This window comes from Panulirus ornatus, chromosome 71 (genome assembly GCF_036320965.1).
Source record: "Panulirus ornatus isolate Po-2019 chromosome 71, ASM3632096v1, whole genome shotgun sequence".
NCBI classification, from domain to species: Eukaryota; Metazoa; Arthropoda; class Malacostraca; order Decapoda; family Palinuridae; genus Panulirus; species Panulirus ornatus.
Window position 1 is genome coordinate 14,012,777 of NC_092294.1, and position 18,887 is coordinate 14,031,663.

Here is an 18,887-nt window from a genome sequence, read left to right on the forward strand (position 1 = left end):
AAACATTTCTGAATTTGTTTGACTCGTGAGAGTGAAGTAGAATGACACCCTTATTCTCTTCTCATTAGGCACATCTATTAGCTTTTGTATGTTACTAAAGACAAACTTGGTGTCGGCAGCTGATCTTCCGGAAGGTAAGCGATGTGCGACGGGAAAAGGAGTTGGCTGAGAGGCGTAAACATGAGCCCCAACAGGAGCTCAGCCATGACCATCTTGTCAGAAAAATATTCTCCAGGTAGGAAAGAAGTAACATCTAGAATTAGGTGAATGTGCCTGTAGTAGGTAGATAGAAAGGGCTTGTAAATAGTAAGACAGGATTTGCCAGCAATTGAAGGGAGGGGCCTTCTTGTGATTAGGGTTATAAGTATCTTCTTCTGGTAGGTAAAGGGATACCTGTAGTGTACTGGATTTTTTGTTAGCATTACAAAAGGCAGGCCTGCTTGTTGTCACTGTGTAGATGACCAACTTAGATGTGACTAAAATGCTGTTTGTTTTCCATATTGGGAAGGCTTTTTATTGAGGATAGCTGTTCACTGAGGCTTTTGTATATCAACTTTGAAAAGTGAGTCAATCTTGGTATTCACTTAATCTTTTAATTGAAAGTGTTAGTGTTGCATGTCTTTTGGGGTCTCACATACAACAGTTAAGTAAATCTTTCTCTCTTAAACATTTAGAACATGATTTTTACAGGATATAGTGATCATTTCAACATAAGGAGTTTTATTATTTCAGTTCCTTGAGTGCAGATTGATTTGCATTATTTTTTTAGAAAAAATAGTTTTAAGTTAGACACACAGTAACTGATATCAAACCATGAAAAGTGAATAGCAGAATTAAGTTTTAAGATGTTTTATTTTTTAGATAACTTTCTGATATTAGAAGAAAATATATTCTATTGCATCCCTGGAGATAGACCTCAAGGTAACCTAACCAAAGAAAATTCCCCCTTAATTGGTCTTATTTTTTTTTTTATTAAATGTCTTTCTATGCATTATACATGACACCTAAAGAGTGGATGTGAGCAAATGAGGCCATTCTTCAAATTTTCCCGGCACTACTTTGCTTCGCAGGGAACAACAAACAAGTATGAAAAGAAGAACCTTTTGCATTGATAATATCATGCCTTTTCTTAGATACTTAAATGTAGAATAACCAGTTTTCGTACTTGACATGAAATGATTAATTGACCAGAGCTGAAGATTACAGAAGCAGCCAGGCCCTTGGAGATTAGGTGTAAGGGAAGGGAAAATCAGTGACCTAAGAATAAGATAAGGCAAGAAAACTACTAAAGGCTGTTGTTTTTCAATGTTATTTTCTCACTATTGTAATTATTTCATTCACTATTGATAGAATACTGTGAGTTAACAAATATTTTGAAAATGATGTAATATTTGTTGGTAAGAATGTCTTATATCTGTACATTTGTACAAGGTGAAATGAACAGTGATATGTATTACAGAGATTTTTCCCTCTGTTGCCTGTTCATTTATAATACATTTGATGGCTTGAGTTACTAGATTACATGATGTAATGCAAGTTGAAGTATGTATATTTATTGTATGAGTAGACAGCTCTAGGTCAGGTGCCAGTTCCTGCCAGATCACCTCCACATGAGTGGCACAGAGTACAGTCTTGAGAACAGATGTACATTCCAACTGTGTGCTCATAGCCTTTTGGGGTGGGCTCCCCTTGGAAAGACATCTGACTTGGGAAATTTGTGTTTAGTGAATTTTTCAAACCTCTTCAAAAACAAAGACTAGGAAATCTTTAATGGAAAAGAACAGATCTACCAATGTTCTTTGGAACTAATGCTAATGGGAAAGCACTTGTCAGTAAGCAAACTGTCCTCGGAGAGCAAATGCTTTAAGGAAACAAAGCTCATGGGAAAACTGTCTTTTGACAACCGTATCATCAGGGGGAATAATGCCTCAAGGAAATCAATGTCTTACGTGAAGTAGAGCTTTTAGGAAACCAGTACCTTATCAAGGTTGTAACTAATGCCCAAGGAAAACAGTGGTCTCAGAGATACTTTACCTTAGAGGAGACATTGTCATTAAAGAACAACATACTCTTGGGAATTGGTGCACTTATGAAACAGCTGGGCTGCAGGAGCTAATGCCAGTGGGAAATAGTACCTTTGACAACTGCACCCGTGGGTAAATACCACCCATGGTGACCTTTGTTTCCAGGAGAGCAGTGTTCAGAGGGATCTAGTACCATAGGGAAACAACATCCTTGTGGAACTAAAGCCCCTAGGGGCCAATTGTTCCAAGAACTATATACACCCAGAGGAAAGTGTCATTAAGGAATCAGAGAGTACTTGAAATATAGCTTAGTTGTCGAAATAATGTTTCTAAATCTACCCCTGAAGGGTCCTCAGGTCTGTTAGTTCATCATCTCAGGTATAGCTCTGTTGTTGACTTTTTTTCTTTCTTTTCTTTCTTTGTTTCTGTGACCTCCGACAACCAGTGTCAACGAGAAAACTTGGAGGTAAAGTAGCCGCCTGGTGTCCACCAGTTGAGTCAGACTTAGAGGCCACACGCCCTTCTTGAGTCATTGGCTTAATTGGGTCTCAGGACTGCTTTGGGCAAATCAAGGCTCACTATCTAAACACCTTTTCTGCTTTGATTTTTAGCCCTGCTTTCTGGGGATCATTCTTGTTATTTTATTCCTTCCTGAATGTTTTGAAAAAAGATTTGATATTTCTTACTAAAATTTGAGTGAAGAGGAGCTTGTAGTAATAAAAAGTGTGTGAAGCGTGGAGTTAGAAAGGGAGGCAGGTAAAGTGACTGATCGAGAACATCACGTGAGGGAGGCTCTTACACTTGCCCAGCAGTGCTGACAAGAAAAAGTGCTCCTAGCTTTGGGTATCCAGCACACATGGGTCTAAGGTTTGGCTAAAATGAATAATAAGAATGTTTCTATAAATAAAAAGTAGCCTATGTAACATGATGATTAATTCCCTGTCCAAGCTTCATGTATTGCAAGACCTGCCGGGCCATATGTGAAGGGCTGAGCCTCACCCTCTCTCCCTCCCTCCAGCTTCTCTCATATGCCTCCCTCCCTCTCACTCTCTCTTAATGCTTACCCATAGGTAGATAAGCACATTATCACTCAAATTACTCCTCATCACCTGCCCTGCCCTGCCCTGCCCAGAATTATTCTGCACTCACTGAATATAGTAACTTTTTATGTTTGTACCCACAAGACCACTGCCCTCAGCAGTTTATGCTTATAGCTAATCTGGTTTCCCTATTAGTCACTGTTCAAACTAGTCTTCTGCCTTCAGCAACTAATGTTCAGAGCTAATTCCCTGCACATAGCAGTCCTTTCCCATTAGTTTTCTGCTTTCAGTACTTAGAATTATTCTGCTGAGCTCAGCAGCCACTAGCTAAAACCAGTCCCACACTTTCAGTCAGTTAGTATCCTGGGTCAGCTTTTTGCTTTCACCAATCAGTTACTGTAATTAGTCTTTGTCCCAGCAGTCATTATCCAAAGTTAGTCCCTTGCACTAAGCAACAAGTGCTCAAGGTCAGCCTTTTACTCCCAGCTGGTAAGAAGAATTATTCCTCTGCTTCTTCTCTGTCCTGCTTTTTCGGTATACTAGCACATATGATGAAGTCAGGGTTGACTAAAACCAATTTTTTTTTCCTCCATATGCTTTGCATCCTTAACACTATGGTTGACCGGGACTGGTGAAGGATTGTGTTGCCACAGTTGTGCCATGCCTACTGTGACCATGTTTTATGGCTAACTTTAGGCAGATTCTTATGGAAGTGAAAACTTTACTTCTACAGGAATAGGTAGTAACTGGTATGTCAGTTACAGAGGCCTGCACACAAGGCACATGACTCTCGCTGAACCTTGCCCAATCATCCGTGCTGCCTGTAACTATATTTGGCTACCTAAACCTGTGTATAATTTCTTGCTCAATTACTCTAGAAACATCTTGTGACTTGCATACTTCTGTTCTAAAAATAAAGACAGCGTAAATCTACTTTTCTCTTCCAAATTTGTAATTATTTGACAAAAGTTTTCATAACTCACTTTTCTCTTGTATATAATAACTACTATTTTCCGTAATTGTTTTGGCTTACCATTCATCGGACCCTATTATGGGTTTTACTCCTTCATGTATTTCTAACTCTGAAAGTTGTTCTAAAGTGCTCTTATAATAAAGTATATTATCTCATTGAAGTGTAGGTTATCTCTATGACAGGCTGTTTAGCTACTAAGTGATGTGTGTGTGTCTCTGTTTGGTGACCCACAGCAGGTAGCCTGACTACTTTAAAGATGTGTGTGTGACAATTTGTAACAGCTAGCCTGGTAACTTCCAAGGCATGTGTGCGTGATGTACACAAAAGGTAGCTTGGGTACTTCCCTGGCTTGTAAGTGATGTCACATGATCCTGGCTTGTATGTGTGTGTAATTACATATCTGTACAGTAAAGAGAGAGTTCTACCCTTATGAGACAACATTTCTTGAACCTTCTCTGCTATATAGAAACTTCTTAAACATTTGTTTAATGTCAGTGTTCACAGTGGCACCACATAGCTTATTCCAGTCAGTCATTAATCTTATACTCTCAAAGTGGTATTCTCAAACACCTAAATACAGTGAAATACACCAAAATACAAAGAGGTTTTTAGCAGGTTTGCCGAAATATACCTCTGTTGCCCAAGGAAGCCCTGTGACTAAAGAAATTCATGTTTAGATGAGCAGTTTATTGCTTTTCTACATGTATTTCTATGATTTTATTTTGTGATTTCCTTACCCGTGACATGACACTATACCTTATAGTATTCCCCACAGTTTACTTATTTCATTAGGATTTACCAGGTTGCACTGTAAAATCTAACACTATGCCCACTATACTCAATTCAGTTGAGCCAAATAATGTGAAAATTGGTAGCCTGTCCACTTTTTTGTGTGTGTGTCTGTTTGTGTAATTACTTATTTGTCCTGTATGGGGAGGGAGTTTTACACATGTAGGGCCCCATTTCTTAAACATTCTCTACTATCATACAATTTATTGAATATATGTATGCCATCTGCATTACATAATGTGTAATTGCCTATTTGTTCCATACAAGGAGAGTTTTACACTCATGGGGTCCCATCTCTCGAACACTTTCTATTTGTCATACAACCTCTTGAGTTTATGTGTGCTGTTGCTTTAACTATGTCCTCATTCATTCTATTCCAATCATCCACTACTTTTATACAACAAAAGTATTTCTTTACATTCTTATTTACAAGTTTTTTTACTTAATTTCATGTTACATCCTCTGGTTCCTCTATTCCTACATCTCTCAAAATACCGTCCAATGTCCTCTTTGTCATTTCTTTGAATAACTTGAAGAGTGTGATCAAGTCACCCTCACTCCTCTCTCTTCTGCGGTGGGTAAATTTGAAGCACAGCTATTAAGTTTGGTACCATCTTTGTTTCTCTCCTCTGGACTTCCTCTATGAGTTCTCTGTGCTTCTTTAGGTGCAGTGACTATACTTGAGAAGAATATTCAGGCTTTAGCCTTATGAAGGATATTAATAGCTCTATGTATTTCTTCATCCATATACTTAAAAGCTGTTTTGATATTTGCCAACAGAATTTGTCTCCTTAGCTACTCTCCTAATGTGGGACTTGGGCAATTGGTTAGGGATAATGTCTACTTCCAAGTCCCTCTCATACACAGAATCGTGAATCTTCTGTCTAGGTTATATTCATTTGATTTGTCCCACCCCATTACTTTACATTTGCTAGGGTTGAATTTCATCAACCACTTTTAAGACCAACTCTGGAGTCTGTTTAGGTTCCCTTGTAAGCTTATGCAATTCCCTTTGCTTTTCACTTTCCTCATAATTTTTGCATCATCTGCAAACATATTTAACTAGGATTCTGTAATTTCAGACAAGTCAATAAAATAGATTAAGAAGAGTAATGGCCCCAGAACCGAACCCTGTGGCACTTGGCTGGTCACCTCAACCCATTCAGAAAAGGCTCCTCTGACATGCATGCTGAGACAATCTTCTATCCAACAAAGGAGCTTTCCCCTTATTCCTCCTTGGTGATTGAGCCTAATAAACAGCCTCCTACATGATATAGCATTAAATGCATCTGGCATTTCAGATATAGGCAGTCCACTGAGCCTTCATTTTGTCCAGGATTGAGCTTACTCTTTCATAGAACTTTAAAAGATTAGTTACACATGACTTCCCTTCCCTAAAACAATGCTGCCTCTCTTCAGAAATTTCTTCTTGCTTCTGGTAGTCCTGTAGCTGCCATCACTCTTTTGATATGCTCTTCCTCCTACTTTTCCATCTTCCTTATCTTTTGTATGATCTTCCAGTCCAAAAACAGTTAGTGATGTACATCAGTCAACTTCTAGCTTTACTAATCTTTCTAATTTTGATGCCACTCACTTTTCAGCTAGATCTCTCAGTGTGGTACCGTCAATCTTCTTATTCAACCCTCTACTTAACCTCTCTTTTAGCTAGCAAGTGCTTGTCCTGTATTCTCCGTACTTTCTAAACCTTCCATCAACCAGCCCATACACTTCCTTGAATGCTTCATCCTATACCTCTGTTTGCATCTCTCTGGGTCTACATCCTTCTCCTTCACTTTAACACTGTTAATCAGCTTCCAATTTTGCTCCTAATCTTCCCTGCTCTCTACTTTTATTAGTTCTTTTTTCTGATCAGCTTTCAAAATCATTCCAGTGGATTCTGTGTGCACTTTTATCCTTTCCTGTATTTGAGAAATTCTTGATGATGCTCCTACAATTTTTTGCCCAATTTTATCAACAATTTTTTCTCTAATTGCACAGCCTCTAGTACATCAGACTTTGTCCTTGTATTATTGGCTTCATCTTCTTTTCTCTGATTTGATATCACCTGGACTCCTTCCCCTAAACTATGTTTGCATTCTTCTCTAGTCTTATGGTTCCCTTCATGGTCTTTGAATTGCTTCTTCAATTTACATAGCTTATTTCCAGTTAAGGCAGAGCTAGAGGTCCTTTAATTATTCCTTAAGATGATACTAATAGCAGTTCTATAAGATAACAAGAGTAAATTATCCAACAATTTGAGGAGAATTTAGATGTTCAACTGCCAGGGTGTTGCCTTTTGGTTACACTAAAGATAAAGATCACGCTTCCCTGCGGCACTCTGCACTTTCATTCATTAATTTACTGCACCTGTTCACTTCACAGTGTTATCCAGTTACTTACACATTGGGTTGCCTTAAAAGGAGTGTGTGTGTGTTTGCAAGAGAGAGAGAGAGAGCCCATGAGAGATGATTTACTTAGACTCTCCTGATATAACAACCCACTAAAGGTAATCAGGTAATACTTTACTGACAAATTTGATGGAACTTGTACAAGTGATGATCACACTGGTGGGTATGACAAAGTGGTCTTAACATTTTAGATATGGGGCAGCTACAGGAGAAAGAAGAGGATGAACAGAAAAGGTAAAGTTGGGAAACAGAAAACAATTGTAGAATGTAAAGATGCATGGTTTAGATATGTTGAAGCGTGTGGGTCTTCGCCTACTGGGTGCTCCATTGCTCCACAAGGCAAAGTTTAGGGACCACCAAGAAATGCACAGACTGTATGGTGGATTTGCAATTAGATGATATTGTGGGCACCTAGCTTCACCTTTCACTACCAAAGCAATTGAAAAACAACGATTTCATAAGAATGTATTTCGTTATATAGATTAATTCTGCTTTGTAAATATATTCTGCTGTACTTTTTATTGAAAAACCTCATAGAATTGATCAATGTCACACTAGAGGCTCCTTGCCAGGTTTCGACGTGACAAAGCTGGTGGTGGGTCTGGCACGCCCAACAGCGCCTCAGATGTGGGAGTAAGTGGGCGTGACGTGGAACGGGGATCAGGTGAACGTTCTGACTCAGATGTGGTTACCACTACTGATGCCCTCAAGGTAATTATCATTTATGTGTATCATATGCTCTTTTATGAGACAGCTCAACACAAAATAAACCTATTTTTTTTGTTTTTGTTTTTGATGTAATTAGGACACTTAGTTTCAAGTTGCTGATCTCATGTTGTAGAGAAGAGCTGTCATTGGTTTCTTTTGTGGGATTGCTTTAAGTTTCAGCCTGTTTCATCACTTTACCTTAACTCTTTAGACATCTTCAACAGTGTTACACAGAAGCAACTTATCTTACTGATTAGGAGTTTTTTATGTAACTGTTTTCAAAACAGTCTTAGAAGGTGACTAAAAGGGGAGGGAGCAGAGGGCTGGAAATCCTCCCCTCTTGTTTCTGATTTTCCAAAAGAAGGAACAGAGAAGGGGACCAAGTGAGGATATTCTCAAATGCTCTGTCCTCCTTTGTTAATGCTACCTCGCTAATACGGGAAATGGTGAATAGTAAGAAAGAAAAAAAAAAAATCTTATTTATGTGGGTACTGATTTGTTCATTTTGTTGTTTACAGTTGTAAGGTGCTAAATCTTCCAGAAGTTAAGCGATTGCTTTAACATAGTTAATAACATATTGAGGATATGATCCTATTTAGAGCCAATGATTTTCAATTCATATAAATGCCAGACTCTGTTTCAGAAAATGCCTAATACCATTTCATTCCGCTCAGGCAGTTAGAAGTACTGAAGCTGCCCTTGAGTAGATCACCACAATTGTAACCAACTTAGGAGCCCACGAAAAGTTCTACCATGAAGTTTTACCTGCTTTTTTTTGTCAAGTTCAACAAAATTGTTGGATATATATTTTTATTCACAGTACTGTGGGATTTGTCAGATTAGTAAAGATAAATTACTTGTACCAATAGTAGTGGTGCCAGAGTTTGGGATGGTGTGTGAAAGAAGAAAGTTGAGAGTAAATCTGAGCAAAAGTAAGGTAATAAGGAGATGGGGATGGAGGGTTAGGAGTGGATGGAACCCTGGGGGTTAAAGTGAGTTATAGGATGGAACATAATGAATAGAATATTATTTTGTTTGTTGTAGGCTTTTTGCTTTTCAAAGGGTTTTTAGTTGTCAACAGCCAAAAAATCTGCAATATGGGTGCAGTATTTGCAGAATAACACTCCACCATTTATGTTTGGCTTTTAGGCAGGCCCACCATTTTATCCACCATTTTCCCACACTTCCAGAATACTTTCTGCAACACCCTCAATAGCTCTGAGGTATGTTACAAGATTATACATGCATTGCATCTCCAAAACATGAAAGTAAATGGCTCCCATGACCATGTCATTACATGCACTTTTTACATGTGCTATTTACATGAAAAAACTGGAGAAAATCAAAGAACTCACCAAGGTACCATAATTTTCCATTTTACGTAAGCAGTTTTGTTTATGCGTGCCATTCCATGAATTCCATCTCATTTCCATGATTATGGAAAATCATTGGCTGTTAATATTACAAGATGTGTAATTGACAACCTTTGGAATGAATTGTTTCTGGTTCCTTTTATACTTTGATTTTCAAGGAAATGCACCTCTCATATTTTGTATTAGGTTACTATTGTAACAGACATAAAACATAACAGTGAAATTGTTTAACTATATGAAGAAATCCTGTTATTTTCTTAAGAATGATATCACTTGCAATGTATTTGAATGTTTATTTTTTTGTTATTTTCATGTTGTCTATCTTCTTTAGGCTGTGCTGTATTTATCTGTCTTTTGACACCCCAGAGGAGTGCATTTTTTTCCTTTACATTGTTTGTAAATTGCCATACTGGTACATCTTGCTTGTGTAGGTGGTGAAGATGCCACCAGCTCGTATGAACAACAAATGTGAGACCAATGGGCCACGGAAGTGGAAGAACATCTTTGGTAGGAACGAAGGTACAGTCATGTGAGACTCTGTTCAATAATACATGATATTAACTATGAGTATATTGTTTGATGCCAACACTGCCTACTCTGAAATCTTGTGAAGTAGCTTTGTTTGCTGATACCCACTTATATAGCAATTTTGGAGTGATTGCATTTGCTTCATATAAGCTTGTTAATTAATTACTGTGGTAGATGTGTGACTTAAGATCACTCATTTTACAGGTGGTGATGACGAAGGCTCCACTACAGATGAGTGCAACAAGAAAAATCTTATGCAGGATGGAGTGTTGCGAAGTATTGGCAACAACAAACACAATACCAATCTCTCTAAGGTACCATTTTATCCACCTTCTTCTGTTTTCATGCTCCTGGAAGCACAAAGGCTGATCTTTTGTAACTGAATTGTTGATCTATATTTGCAAAATTGTTTGCTATTTAGGGACTGTTTTGTTGAATGAGACCCAAACTACTAGTCTTTTGTACCAGAGTGCTCATTTACTGTATGATAATGGAGGCATATAAGATAGTTTAGGAGTCATGGTAAAATTTTTTGACACATTTTTGGCTTTGGGGAATTTGAATGAGTTAGTAATCCTCAGTAGCAGATGAAGTGATTCCAGGAGCAAAATTAACATACTTAGGCTCGATTCCTGCTGCCACTACAGAATGGTTGTTTCTGTGAAGACATAGATAACAGAGAGGGTGACAGGAAAATGTAATATTTTTTATTTTATGTATGAAGCTCTGATCACAGACAGAATTCCTTTCCAAGGTAAGGCCTTAAAGGAAATATAAAATAGAGAGCTGAAAGGATGGAAAAGTAGGAAAAGAATAGAAAAAGATAAGAGTTTTAGAGGAAACAGAAAACTTACTTCTTACTAAGAGGCAAGTCATAACAGTTTGAAAAGAAATGAGTTGATAAAGAATTTCAAATCTTGGTGGTCTAGGGTAAAAAGAGACATCACAACACCTTATGCTAGAGTTGCCAACAGTAACTGAGGATAGATTGGCTTTCTGAGTATTACATGATTTAAGGTTTCATGCATTGTTTCTGGACTTGGGACTAGATACCACCACTTTTTTGTGGTCATTTTTTCTGGAAAATATTTACATACAACTCTTCTGAGTGAAATTTTTATGTCTAGAACACAAAGGAGACAGAGTTCTATTCCTTATTTCTTTCACTTTTTCATCCAAGAAAACTGGACTCCTAATTGATTTCACCCATCTGAATGTTCTTAAATGAGTTTGTACCATGCTCTTAGATACTGTTTCTCCCAAATGTTGTTTCCACAGCATTAGATTGTAGTAAACTTTCAGGAAAGGGTCTTATGATGAATTGAAGAAATAGAAACAAACACTGATATGCATTATACAGCATCTTTTATTGGATTACTTATGGTTTGTCATCAGGTGGACACTACATGTCTTACAATTCCATACCTGCCAAATTTTGATGTCATTGGCTCTTATCTGGAACAAATGATTATCATAAAATATTTTTTTTGCAGGAACAGATGCTTTTTAAAGGCTTAAAAATTCATCTCAGATATATGACCACTTTATCTATAACATTTCATCATCTTCACTGCAACATTATATGTTTTATACCTTTATGACCCTCATGTATTTCATTATGGTTACTTTCTGCTTAATAATCTTTCATCTCCTCCTAGTACCTTTTTGACTCTCTTCTTTACAAATTGTAATTTACCTTCACCTCTCACATTCCACTCTGAATGTTTTAAAGACTCAGAATCTTTGATATAATAGACCTTATAATTATATGTATTCCTGCACATGGACTCTCCATTTGCTCTAATCTGATGAATTTTTCATTTGGTGGTAATTAGAAATTCAGAGCTGGCCTACGCAAGGCCATACCAAAGTTATTAAAGGGGTGTAGAATATGTCTGAGACATCAAATATGGTTGGTGTTAATAGTTTGTAACTTTTGCCCCTATATGACTCCAAACCCAGTACTTGGAATCATATTTATTTCACTTGTTTTTGGAGGGTCTAGTTTATTTTTTTAGTATTATTGTGAAAGTGGATGTTAAAGCTAGGTAAGAAGTTTTCATCCACACATTGTCTGTAAATGATTATGTGAAAATGAAGCATATGTTAGTGTCTCATAACGTAACCACTGTTGATGAGGTGGTAGTCAGCCAAGTGCTTGGTAGTTTACTCATGCAGGAAAATAATCGAGTTGTGGTTGTCAGGAAAATACTTCTTGAATGTCATCCCATCGGCTGACCAGCAGAGTATATGAGGCTCATTGTGGTCTGGCCATCACTTCAACGCTAAGCCGGTGTACTCCATCACTGTAGCACTAGTGATGGTCCTTTCAACTAGTCAGAGTTCAGATTGTACAGTCATGAGACAAAAGTCTTGCTTATGAATATCGCCAGCATTCAGTGTTCATAATGATAATGGATGATATCTTATCTGTCTTTGAATGTAGTTGCACTGCGCTAGACTTGCCCTTTGCCAGTGGCCTGTTAAGGGTGACGCACTAAAGGCTAAGAAGCAGCATTGGAGTTCTTTAGCTATGGAGACTCTGTTGCTGTGGCCTCCCCTTTGAGGGAGTTCCAATTGAAACAGGTGTCAGAGACATAGACAGAATATAATTGGCTGCGCTTTTACTATCTTAATGCTAAAAACACATCATTAGAGTTTATAGGATACAGACACCAGAGCATCAAATGCTGGCGATAAGTATTGCTCTCTAGTTTGCATAATACCAATTTATGAGCCTGATTGGCTGAAAGGCTGCCTTTTTTTTCCCCCTCCCCACTGGTACTTCTTGTCCCTGTGCCATCCGGCAGACCCTGGGCGTCACACCCAAGCGGGCCAACACCTCCTCTGCCACCACACCCGGCACAGCTCCCAACAACAACCACAACAACAACAACAACAATAACAACAACAGTGCCAAGACAGTGATGAAAAAGGTAAACTGGAGCTTTGCAGGTCTTCCTGCATCCAAGGCAAAGATTACTTTCTGTGCTGCACCTGTTGAGTGTCATAATGCAGTACAAAGTAGCATGATTGTCATAATTGTCTTGCTGCAGTGCTGTAGAGCCTTTGCCCAATCATATTGTGCCTGTGCCTGTAACCTCCTACAACAAAACTGAAGCTTGCAGTACCTGAGTTCACGGTGTGTGGGGCCTGTGCTATTGTTTACAGTGTCTTACTGTAGTACAGTAATGCCCTTGTCACAGCATACAATGTCTTTAGTGAATTATAGAATGTCTTGACCACAACCCCTCACCTCATATTGCAGCTCATAGAGCCCAAACTTGGAATTAAGTTAGCCTTAATGTAGCCTGTGTTTCCCTTTAATGTGGCATTTTGTGCCTATACTGCAGCAAACCGCATCTTAACACACTACTTGGATGTTATTACCCCAGTCTGTGTTTCTCCTGCTGCAGCTTACAGCATTTTATCACCGTACTGATTGCCCTTGATGTGGCTTAAACCTTCCCCTATGGCAACACATAGCTTCCCAAACATCATATGCAGCTTCTAACTACAATACTGTTAAAACCCCCTTTTGTAGCATTAACTACTAATGCCATGGCATTTAATATTTAAATTTAACATCATAGTTCCCTTTTCTCCAGCCTGTAGTATTCTAACCAGAGCTTGTAGCGTCCATACTGCAGCTTTTAGCATCCCTACTTGAGCCCATACTGCCCTTACCACAGCTTGTAGTGCCCCTAGCGCAGCCTACAGTTCCCCTACATCAGTTCAGATTATCCCTAGTCACAGCCTTTAGTGTTCTGTCATCAAAGATTTTATGATCCTGTAGCATACTACTGCATAACTGTAGTTCCTGTGAAGTGTTACTACAGTAATAGTGCCACTGCTGCAACTTGTAGTGTCCTACAGCATTACCTCAGTTCTCATATATACTCATATAAAGCGCCCCTCACTGGAATTTTTAGCATCCTTTTAACAATACAGAAGTGCCCTTAATTGCCCTGACCCTTGTTTTGATGTGACCCTGTCCTCTGCATCATCACAGTACCACAGACAAGCAAGACAGTAAAGCCAACTCATCATCAGTATTGTTATCATTATTGAACTGGAGAAATATGCTTCCACTGGAAAGAATATTAATGGAATGCAGTGTTGCTTACAGTTTGATGTATGTCACTGCATGATCAGACCACTGTGGTTCTGGTGGACTGCATTCTGTGTGAGCAGCAGCTTTGTGTCAAATGCAGTTCCCCCTTTGTTGACATTTTTTTGTATTGATGTGCAGCGCCTGATGTCAGGATTAGTGGTCTTGTGTACATATGAATAATGATCCACTATTTGAAACATTTTCTTTGTGATAGTTTGGCAGAAGTAAATCACTTAATACATTTAGATTCAAAATATACAGAAAGTGGGTTTCACATGGACTTAAAAAACAGTCTCTTAGTATTCATTCAGGAGCAGCTGGTGAAGCTGGGAGTGACTGATAGGGGGGTGTTACCAAAGGTTTCTTATGCCACTGTTCCAGTTGCATCTTAGCACCTTTTGGGGTTATAATTCTGAATTCCACAAACTTTAGAAATATATTCTTATGTCTCCTGTAAATGCAGTTCATGTAACAGTAACCATTACATTTATTTCTAATTTGGAAACATCTTTTGGTTACATTTACTGACTTTGTGACTCTCACTTACACTTTGACCACACATAACTGCAGGAGATGCAAGTTGTTGTCAGGACCTCAAAAAGTGTGGTGGGTTGGGTTTAATTCACCAGAAGCATCACCTTCACAAAATAATTTCCTCTTGTTATGAGAGTATTGAGTGTTTGAATAAATTTTCATGACAAAAAAAAAAATTGTAGAGAAATTAGGTAAGGGATAAAAGGAGCCAAGCATTACATCCTTGTCGCCTTGTATGATTTTTAGAGAAGTGTAATGGGACCTAACGATATTAGTAACAAGAGAGTGGATATGTGTATATGAAGATTTTGTTAGTTCCTGACAGTACCTCACTGAGGTGGGGGAAGTCATTAGGTAAAAAGAATACTTTACCCTACTTTCCTACCCCAGGATCCTCTTCTATGGTGTTCTCATAGTGCTCAGAATGCTGGCCCTATCCACTGGTTAGGATTGTTGAATTACTGTTTGGAATGTTGGAGGACTAGGGGATGACCAGAATACAGATGAGAAAGTGTATCTTGCACATTCCATGGGAGTGTAGTTTTTCGGTGGGTGTATGTCTGGTAGAGTGGAATTTATGATTGATTTGGGGGAGCTGCTGTTTAATGCTTGTTGAATCACTATGTTTTATCTGTGTCAGATTTTCATGGGGGATATGTAGGTATAGCTAATAATTAAGCTGTGGAGCAGAGGTAAGTATTTATATCTACTTTGGATTTGGTGGTTTTGTATGAACTGCTTTGGATCTGTTGCTGCTGCCAGATATTTTGAGATGGGATTGTATTGGATGTGTATTTGTTTCATTGTGCAGTGCTGAAAGTTTAGGCAGATAGAGATTGTTCCAAGTGCTTTTTGTAGGTGGTTTGCTGACCTATTTTATTGCTTTTGATGGAGTAGATGACCAGGCAGGTAAAGCATGTTGTATGATGGCATGGATTCTTCTTTCTTGAGGAAATCTGGTACCAGTTAATGTTCTGGGGTTGTTCTGTTTTTATATGGCCTTCATGTTTATGTTTGCAGGAGCTTCCTAAACATAGGAGGGACTCCTGGGGTAGGTAGTATGTAATGAAGAGGAAATGGAATAAGTTTCTTGAAGGCCTGTTGAATTTGTTAGATGATAAGATAGCAGATTTGGAATGTGTGAGATGCAGGGGTATGCAAAGTGAGAGAGAGTCTTGGCAAATGGTTTGTTGAAGAGTATGTGAAAGTCTTGCTTAAGATCAATTGTATCAAAGCAGCTGGAGTGGATAGAACTGTAGCTGAGTGTCTTAAAAACGGGGGTGACTACGTTGCTGAATAGTTAGTCCAGATTTTCATAGCATGCATTGCTCAAGGTTAGGTACTAGAAGACTAGAAGGATGCCTGTATAGTGCTGTAGTATTGTACAAAGGTAATTAGGATTAAAGTGAATGTTTGAATTATAGAGGTAGAAGTTTGTTGGCAAACACATAGCATCAGATTAAGGAGGAACATTGTGGATTTAGGAAAAGTAAAAGGAAAGGTGAATCAGATGTTCAGTTTGAAGAATCTACATGAGAAATACTTAAAGAAAGAGAAGGATTTGTATATGGGATGTATGGATTTGAGAAAAATATTGTTAGAGATACTTTGTGGAAGGTTCTGCAAGTATATGATGTGGAAGGGAAGCCATTAGAAGCAGTGGGGAGTTTTCATCAGGAGAGTAAGGCGTGTGTATGAGTAGAATAAGATGAGAGTAATGGCTTCAGGTGAAAATGAGTCTTGTTAAGATTGTGTGATTTTACCATGGCTATTCAGTCTGTTTATGGATGGCAAGGTGAGGGAGATAAATACAAGTATTTTGGAGAGAAGAGCACGTCTGTAGTCCATTGGGGGGCGCAGGGGAGGGGGTTGAGAGGTTAGTTAGCTGTTGTTTGCAGATGACATGGCTCTGATGGCAGACTTTATTAAGAAATAGTAGAAACTGACATCCGAGTTTGCATGATTGTGTGAAAGGAGGGAGATGAGAATTAATTTGAAAAATACAAGTTAATTAGGTTTGGCAGGGGAGAGAGACATGTTGGTTTGAATAGAGTAAGCCTAGAGGGAATTGGTTGTATTAGATCCTTGGAAGTGGACTAGGCAGCAGCTGAAACTATAGGAGCTGAAGTGAACCGTAACGTTTGTGAAGGGACAAAAAACCTGGGTAGACTCAGAATTGTATTGAGTGAGAGGTCACTATTCGTAAGGGCAAAGATAGGTATGTTTAATGGCTAAGTAGTCCCAACAGTGTTGTCTAAATGTGAGGCATAGGTCCCTAAATGAAAAAGTGCAGAAAAGGGTGGGTGTGTTGGAAACAAAATATTTGAGGACAGTGTATGGTGATATAAGGGTTGATTGAGGAAGGAAGGTTAGGTAAAAGAAAACTGTGGTAGTCATAAGATGGTTGAGAAAGCTGAAGAGTTTTGCTGAAATTGTTTAGACATATGTAGAGGATAAGTGAGGAGAGACTGACTAAGAGGGTATAAGTTTCAGAAGTAGAGGGGACTTGTTGAGAGGGAAAGACTTAGGACAAGATGTAAGGATAGAGTGAAAGATGCTTTGAATTACTGGGGTCTGGAAATGTAGGAAGCTGTGAGGCAAGTAAATTAGGGGGATGTGATGTACAGGGTCAACCTGCTATCGTTGGCCTGAATCAGGGCATATGAAGTGGTCTTGGGAAACAATGGCATGATCTTTGGGTTTGGCTGTGGATAAGGAGCTCTGATTTCAGTGCATTAAACATGACTGCTAGAGAGTGAAAGTGAGAAAATTAGGCCATTCTTTGTCTGTTCTTGGTGCTTTCTTGCCACACAGGAGACGACAAACATGTACAAACAAAATTGCACTCTAGGATCCATTCCCCAGTTGCTCCTGCAGCTCTAAGGTTGTGCTACACTTAAATGTGGGGAGAGGATGGACTCTGAAGTTAGTTTCATCAGCTGATGATGATATAGCCTTGAAGATGAGTCTTTACTTGTGAGGTCTGATAACACCATTGAATATTGACAATGATATTGTATGTGTATTTCCTTTTCTCAAAGGCAGCAACCAGAGTTAGTGGCGCAGGGGAAGGAAATTACAGTATAATGCTGGCTATGTTCATTAGGCAAAGTAAGTTAATAGGTTTCATTTATTGCCAGTTCCTATACTAGTGTAGAACTCACTGTTGTATTCACTCCATGAAGACCTTACCTCTACCTTCATTAGTACTGATATGTCGTGTCCAATTCACTAAAAGGTAAAAAAAAAATTTCTTTAGGTTAGTGTACAGAGGCAGACACTGAATACTGAGTTTATAATTCACTGTAGTTGATTTTATGCAATTCTCCTGTTTGCAGAGTGTTTTTGTGTAGTTCCTTTGGTTACTGTGACCCATATTAGAGACAGACACCGAAGTATTATAGGTGACTAACACAGAACAGATATGACTGTAAGACTTCCAAAGTGCTTAACATGAACGATGGACAGTCAGTATTAATGGCTAGTAAAGGTGATTATCATTCAGTTGTTGCAAATTTTGTATTTATGTAATGAAGCTACCAGTAGAGATGTTATTATATAGCAAAGTGCATAAAGTAAGATATCTAAACACCTTGTAGAAATATATCTTACCTGTTCCATTACTATAGTGCACCTGTCCCAATAAAGTTGAGTTAGTGTTTTGACGGTTGTGCAACCACATCTTATGAAAAGTTTGGAAACATCTTACAAATCTCCTTCGGTAAAGACTCAGGTGTTACCAGGATCTCATACCCAGTGCTGTAACCTTATCATTCTGTGGCCATATCCCAACAGGAAACGTTGACTCTTGAGAGCAGCACAAAGTTTAAGCTGAACAAGCTGGACTCTGTAGACTCTGGAGTGGGGAGGGACCACAAGAACAAGCTACAAGATAATGACTCCGGCAATGTGACGGATTACATTGCCCCAGTCACCCCAGGTGTTACCCCAGCTGATTGCCAGCAGATTATTGCCAGTCTTATGGACTTCAAGGTACAAGAGATCCTTAATTGATTTTACTATGCATTAAGACATACGTACACCATATGTGTAGGACACCAAGAGTTTAGTACGATTCAGATCATAAATATGATTTTTCTGGGTTGATGCGTGACTAGTATCTATACAAATGCTCATATTCTATGTGAAGTTAAACTTCCATCTCAGCATTGATATTTTCTGCTTATGTGTGGTACTATTAACAATATATATAAAGATTTCCTCATTACATTTTCTCAATGTGCTGTTGTGCACATATCCTTTTTATACATATGACCAAACAACTGTTACTCTGAGTGTATATCAGGCATATAGAGAGTTAAACAAAAATGCCTTAGAGCCTTATGGAGAGTAGCAAAAATGGATATGGTTTTGTTACTGTTATTTTTCTTTTCCA

The 18,887-nt window shown here is 38.5% G+C and overlaps 1 protein-coding gene across 1 annotated transcript in view; it reads left to right on the forward strand.

Moving 5' to 3' along the window:
* LOC139747960 (potassium voltage-gated channel protein eag-like) overlaps positions 1-18,887 on the forward strand; it is a 266,033-nt gene that overhangs the window by 239,948 nt on the left and 7,198 nt on the right. Inside the window, exons 15-20 of the mRNA XM_071660468.1 lie at positions 120-235; positions 7,807-7,945; positions 9,747-9,834; positions 10,048-10,157; positions 12,654-12,779; positions 18,287-18,484. Of these exons, the coding sequence (XP_071516569.1) occupies positions 120-235; positions 7,807-7,945; positions 9,747-9,834; positions 10,048-10,157; positions 12,654-12,779; positions 18,287-18,484 (777 nt within the window). The remainder of the gene's footprint in view (positions 1-119; positions 236-7,806; positions 7,946-9,746; positions 9,835-10,047; positions 10,158-12,653; positions 12,780-18,286; positions 18,485-18,887) is intronic.